This window comes from Coenobita brevimanus, chromosome 98 (genome assembly GCF_032717465.1).
Source record: "Coenobita brevimanus isolate Jiangsu-jjx chromosome 98, ASM3271746v2, whole genome shotgun sequence".
Classification (NCBI taxonomy): domain Eukaryota; kingdom Metazoa; phylum Arthropoda; class Malacostraca; order Decapoda; family Coenobitidae; genus Coenobita; species Coenobita brevimanus.
Genome location: NC_137051.1, coordinates 16,803,359 through 16,810,454, shown reverse-complemented (window position 1 = coordinate 16,810,454; position 7,096 = coordinate 16,803,359). Strand labels below are relative to the sequence as shown.

The 7,096-nt window shown below is 43.7% G+C and overlaps 1 protein-coding gene across 1 annotated transcript; it reads right to left on the bottom strand.

The window, feature by feature from the left end:
- Positions 1 to 3,978: 3,978 nt before the first annotated feature.
- On the bottom strand, positions 3,979 to 4,953 carry LOC145414093 (uncharacterized). Its single transcript, XM_080283653.1, has 2 exons — positions 4,917 to 4,953; positions 3,979 to 4,564 (listed from the first exon to the last, which is right to left on the bottom strand). The coding sequence occupies exons 1-2, from the start codon at positions 4,926 to 4,928 to the stop codon at positions 4,049 to 4,051; spliced, it is 528 nt and encodes a 175-aa protein (XP_080139779.1). The 5' UTR covers positions 4,929 to 4,953; the 3' UTR covers positions 3,979 to 4,048.
- Positions 4,954 to 7,096: the final 2,143 nt, after the last annotated feature.

Below are 7,096 nucleotides of genomic sequence, written 5' to 3'. Positions count from 1 at the left end.
TTTTTCTAGCTATGCTGCACATCATCCTTGCAGTGGTACACCTCTTTCTGCTTACGGTGCACCACTCTCTAGCTATTCTACAGTACCTACCTATGATAACCCGCCTTCCTGCGATACACCTCTTTGTGGCTGCTACATCTCTGTCTGACTATGGTACACCTCTTTTTCGGTCTGGTACACCTCATTCTAGCAATGGTAGCCCACTTCGTGGCTATGGAACACCTTGTTTTGTTTATGGTGCACAGCTCTCTGCGTATGGTAGTGTTCCTGCCTGTGATAGCCTTTCTGGCAATGGTACACTTCTTTGTGATTGGTACACCTCATTGTGACTACGATACACCTCTTTCTGGCTATGGTACACCTGTCTCTTACTGTGGCACACCTCTTTCTAATAATGGTATATCTCTTTCTTACTGTGGTATATCTCTTTCAAGTAATGGTAGACCTCTTCATGTCTATGGGATGCCTTGTCTTGGATGTGGTGCACATGTTTTTACTACCCCGCCTTCTGACTTCGTTTAATCTCAGTCTGGATATGGTAAGACTTTTTCTGAGTATGGCACACCTTTTTTTGACAGCTACGCCTGTTCCAATGAAACCTCATCCAATCCATAAATATATACATTATATATATATACATATATATATTAATAGATAGATAGATAGATAGATAGACAGATAGATATACAGTATATTGCTATTGTAATCGTGCATATTTTTTTACTATGGTGCAGATAATTCTGAATATGATAAACTTCATTTCCATGATGTGCAGTCTTGAAATTTGGTGAAACGTCTGCCGAAAGGCTTAAGTTTTGGTGCACTCTGCTTTGTGTTATGTGGACGGTTGTTAGCACTGACATGAACTGCTATTTGCTCCAAATGACGAATCTGTGGACCCGAGCATATTTTTGTTAACTAAACGAAACACATTTGTACATCGTGTTCTTTCAACGCTATTTCTTTTCCTTTTCTTTTTTTTTTTTCTGGCTTGTCAGCAACATCTTTTAAATCACCTAAAGAACTGTCCTGATATTAGTTTTCCTTCTTTATCAATATAGACTCTACTTAGCTTAAGTTGATGATTATATGCTGTGACTGTCATTGTTTGTCAATGTTACCACACAGTGTTGTCCAAATTATTCTACATATGAAGACAGAGCTACTGTGTAATAATAAAACATTGTCTTAGTATGAGTGACGAAATGAATCCCACAAGATGAAGTTCGAAAACAACCCAGAAGACCAAAGTCTATGCACAACTATTCGTGTGCTTCATTCCAGCCTGAGCACCGCTTGCAGGTGCAGCCCTCCATCGCTGCGATTATATTCTGGCCCTGTACTGTAGTGGTGTGGTAACTCGAGGGGGACCTGAGCGATGACGTTCTCCATTCTGCCTCTCGAAATTGCCTAATCCAGCTTTCGACGGTCATGCTTTCACTGAATGTTTGCACCATCTGTTCTGAATTTTTTCCCTTTGAATGAAGGTAAATCCTTCCACTTTCCCATCTCCCCAGTAGTTGGATGGATGCATGTTGCCTTCCCTCTCCATACCAGGGTACATAGTAGGTCTGGTTGACGTTTTGTGGTGAGATGTAAGATATAACGGCCAGGCGATCATCGCCTGACATATTCGAATGTGGTTTATATTTCTTTTCCGATGCAACAGTCTTCGCGAATCGGTGTTAAGACCTTGATATTTCCTGGATTTGTTCGTACCGTTATCCCATCAGCAGCAAATGTGAAGCTTGAAGAAGTCAGTCTACCAAACCACTTATTCCGACAAAATCTTGACACGACTTTTGTCTTTGACTGTACCTGTAGTGTGCATCATTGCTCTCTCTCTCTCTCTCTCTCTCTCTCTCTCCTGACTGACCGACCGACCGACCGACCGATTGAACGACCGATTCTGTGCCACTGAAAGGACACATTCAAAACATATATTATACAAGGTTGCTACCCAAAAGTTCCAGTACTGTAATTTGAACACCGGGAGCCAACCGTTTGCAGTTTTGCCTTTTGCCGCTAGGAGTCAGCAGCATCCCTTGTGCATCAATGTGGCCCAGGCCGCGTCTGAAAGCGGACGTGTTGTTGAGCTACGCTTACTATTGTAGTGTGGTGTGTAGGTGGTTTGGCGGTTTTGCAATGGCGGACCAATGGCACAGCAATGTCAAGTCCATGTTAATCGTTTTCTTCGATATCCAAGGGATTGTTCACAAGGAATTTGTCCCACCCTGTCAGTCTGTCAGCGGAAAGTTTTACTGTGAAGTTTTGCAGTGTCTGAGGGACAAAACCCTTCGCAAACGTCCAGAACAATGGAAGAACAAGGACTGGGTCCTGCATCATGACAACGCCCCCGCCCATACATAAATTGTTGTTCGGCAGTTCCTGGCTTCCACTAACACGGTAGTCATTCCCCACCCACCCTATTCGCCTGACTTTGCCCCCTGCGACTTTTTCCTGTTTCCCAAACTGAAATTACGGCTGAAAGGGCATCGATCTGACTCGACTGAGGAGATCCAAACAGAATAGCAGGAGGTGCTCAAGACCATCACGCCTGAAGCCTTCCAGGGATGCATGGACTCGTGGAATAAACGCTGGGACCACTGTATACATGCCCAAGGTGACTACTTCGAATGCGACAGTGCGAACTAGGAGCTGAGGTAACCTATTTTCCAACAGTATTCAAATTACTGGAACTTTTGGATAGCACCTCGTATACTACTTTATTTTTCTCAGCGATGCATTATTTTTCTCATGACGATGACTGAGGGGTCACATACAAAAATCAAATAAGCATTAAAAATAATTAATCTTTATTCACATGGGAAATCATATCAAGAGACTGCCGTGCGTCAGGAAGGTCTGGACAAGAGTTTACCGACCATAGCCATATCTGTGGTAGCCTCAGTAGCCACCAAGGTGACCAAAGCCTCCAAAGCCACCAAAGCTGAAGCTAGGCCCAGCAGCAGGCTCTCTCTCTCTCTCTCTCTCTCTCTCTCTCTCTCTCTCTCTCTCTCACACACACACACACACACACACACACACACACACACACACACACACACACACACACTCACACACACACATACATACACACACACACGCACCCACACACAAAATCAAACACGCGAAGACGCACAAATGCCACAATATACAGGGTGTACTGCATACATCCCAATATGGCTGCATCCCTGATTGATATTGCACTATGTGTTAAACGAAATATGAAATTATGCATTTTTCTGCGATTATTTTTTCTGTAACCTTCGGATTTAATGGAATGATTAGATTCTGTCCATAGTGTACGGAAAAATATAGTAAGACACCACGGTTTTAAGGCAATATACGTTTCCATATAAAAGATAGATATATGTGGAATTGGGCTGTGCTCTACTAGATATTTGGACAGGAATATCATAGTGAATTTTCAGGTAAGGTCAGTAATGAGAATTGTAACTTTATCTTCTGTATGGTGCTTGGTGCATATTGTAGGTCTTGCTTGGTTGTGAGTGCAAGAATAAATTATCAGGAAAGGAAAGAGGAATACTGAGGAGAAATGACAGCACTAAATGTCTTGGGAACGAGAGCATGATTGAGAGTTACTAAAGGTTGTATCTCGTCTTGGATAAATCGAAACCAGATTATGCAAATCTCTCTCTCTCTCTCTCTCTCTCTCTCTCTCTCTCTCTCTCTCTCTCTCTATTATATACATATATATATATATATATATATATATATATATATATATATATATATATATATATATATATACACACACACACACACACACACATACACGAGTATCTATCTCGACCGACCGACGGACCAATCGATCGACCGACAGATTCTATGCCACAGAGGGGACACATACAGAAATGTACATTACTATTTTTCTGAATGATGCAAAATTTTTCTCATGACGATGACAAGGTCACGAAAAAAATGAAATAAGCAGTAAAAATAATTAACCTTTATTCACATGAGAAATCAAATGGATCATCGATATCAGGAAAACAGCGTGCGTCAGGATCGGCTGGACAAGAGTTTACCAACCATAGCCATATCTGCGGTAGCCTCCGTAACCACCATAGCCACCACGGTGACCAAAACCTCCAAAGCCACCAAAGCTGGGGCTGGGCTCAGCAGCAGGCTCGGGCTCAGCACTCCTCTTCCAGCGGTAGCCACCATAACCTCCTGTACGAAAGCCACCGAAGCCTCCACCATAGCCCCTACCGAAGCCGCCAAAGGAGCCGTATCCGGGCTCAGGCTCGGGTTCAGCACTCCTCTTCCAGCGGTAGCCACCATAACCTCCTGTACGAAAGCCACCGAAGCCTCCACCATAGCCCCTACCGAAGCCGCCAAAGGAGCCGTATCCGGGCTCAGGCTCGGGCTCAGCACTCCTCTTCCAGCGGTGGCCACCGTATCCTATTCCGTGGTAGCCACTGTAGCCGCCACCGTAACCCCCACCGTAGCGGCCGTAGGAGACGTGGCCAGGTTCAGGCTCAGGCTTTGGCTCTGCGCTCACGGCCACCAGGCAGAAGGCGGCCAGGGTAGCAACAGTCTAGGGAGAGAGACAACACAGTCATATAACACAACACGTTAACCTGAGTTTCCCTTTGTCACCATTCCTTACCGGAAATAATATTAAAGTGCTTCACTAAAAACCAACACGAATTATAAAATTCCTGCAATACACCGAGGCACAATCTTCAAAAAAGAATAAATTTCCTGTTTGTCAAGAAAAAAAGAGGATGTAGGCTTGTAAGGTTTATAATACTGTCCTCAGCTTTGAAACATTGACAAAGCATTGCTGTTACATTTATCAGAGATTTTTCTGTCAGAAAAGTTAGTGTTCATCTTACTCGTCGCTCTGTATAATTTCTATGGAAGGAATAATATATGAGTTGACTCACCACGGCCTTCATGTCGACTAGTGTGGCTGTATGTCGAGTGTGATGATCCTCGCCCTCCCACCTCTTTATATAGCAAGTCCCTGGTGCTCACGTACGTAACGAACGAACGCCAGACTGAAGGACGTGTTTCCCCACAACCTTGACCAGGCGGACAGAAGAAGCTTAAGTGTGTAGGGATGGGAATCCCCATGCTGAGGAAGGGACTCTCTCTCTCTCTCTCTCTCTCTCTCTCTCTCTCTCTCTCTCTCTCTCTCTCTCTCTCTCTCTCTCTCTCTCTCTCTCTCTCTCTCTCTCTCTCTCATCTGTATCTGTGTGTGTGTGTGTGTGTGTGTGTGTGTGTGTGTGTGTGTGTGTGTGTGTGTGTGTGTGTGTGTGTGTGTGTGTGTGTGTGTGTGTGTGTGTGTGTGTGTGTGTGTGTGTGTGTCTTTGTGTTTGTATATTTACCTTTAGAGGTAAAGATATGACAATTCCTTTTGTACTCTGTATTCTGATTTCTAGGAAAGACATAGGTATTATCCTGGTGTGCTTTCAGGTAATGTACCTGAATACCAGTCCGCAATAATAATGCCAATAATTACGATAAAAAGGAGACGAAGAAGAGGTTGAAGACACCTTATGGCTTTCCCTCGTTTTACCCAGGACTTTAGGTGTAGATGTTTGACTGTGCCTCAGTCTTATGAATATTTGCACTTTTAGTGCTCTAGTTTTACAGTATGTTAACTTATGTAACCTGAGTTGGTATCTCTCTCTCTCTCTCTCTCTCTCTCTCTCTCTCTCTCTCTCTCTCTCTCTCTCTCTCTCTCTCTCTCTCTCTCTCTCTCAAGTCGATGTTAATCGTTTTCTTCGATATCCAAGGGATTGTTCACAAGGAATTTGTCCCACCCTGTCAGTCTGTCAGCGGAAAGTTTTACTGTGAAGTTTTGCAGTGTCTGAGGGACAAAACCCTTCGCAAACGTCCAGAACAATGGAAGAACAAGGACTGGGTTCTGCATCATGACAACGCCCCCGCCCATACATAAATTGTTGTTCGGCAGTTCCTGGCTTCCACTAACACGGTACTCATTCCCCACCCACCCTATTCGCCTGACTTTGCCCCCTGCGACTTTTTCCTGTTTCCCAAACTGAAATTACGGCTGAAAGGGCATCGATTTGACTCGACTGAGGAGATCCAAACAGAATAGCAGGAGATGCTCAAGACCATCACGCCTGAAGCCCTCCAGGGATGCATGGACTCGTGGAATAAACGCTGGGACCACTGTATACATGCCCAAGGTGACTACTTCGAATGCGACAGTGCGAACTAGGAGCTGAGGTAACCTATTTTCCAACAGTATTCAAATTACTGGAACTTTTGGGTAGCACCTCGTATACTACTTTATTTTTCTCAGCGATGCATTATTTTTCTCATGACGATGACTGAGGGGTCACATACAAAAATCAAATAAGCATTAAAAATAATTAATCTTTATTCACATGGGAAATCATATCAAGAGACTGCCGTGCGTCAGGAAGGTCTGGACAAGAGTTTACCGACCATAGCCATATCTGTGGTAGCCTCAGTAGCCACCAAGGTGACCAAAGCCTCCAAAGCCACCAAAGCTGAAGCTAGGCCCAGCAGCAGGCTCTCTCTCTCTCTCTCTCTCTCTCTCTCTCACACACACACACACACACACACACACACACACACACACACTCACACACACACATACATACACACACACACGCACCCACACACAAAATCAAACACGCGAAGACGCACAAATGCCACAATATACAGGGTGTACTGCATACATCCCAATATGGCTGCATCCCTGATTGATATTGCACTATGTGTTAAACGAAATATGAAATTATGCATTTTTCTGCGATTATTTTTTCTGTAACCTTCGGATTTAATGGAATGATTAGATTCTGTCCATAGTGTACGGAAAAATACAGTAAGACACCACGGTTTTAAGGCAATATACGTTTCCATATAAAAGATAGATATATGTGGAATCGGGCTGTGCTCTACTAGATATTTGGACAGGAATATCATAGTGAATTTTCAGGTAAGGTCAGTAATGAGAATTGTAACTTTATCTTCTGTATGGTGCTTGGTGCATATTGTAGGTCTTGCTTGGTTGTGAGTGCAAGAATAAATTATCAGGAAAGGAAAGAGGAATACTGAGGAGAAATGA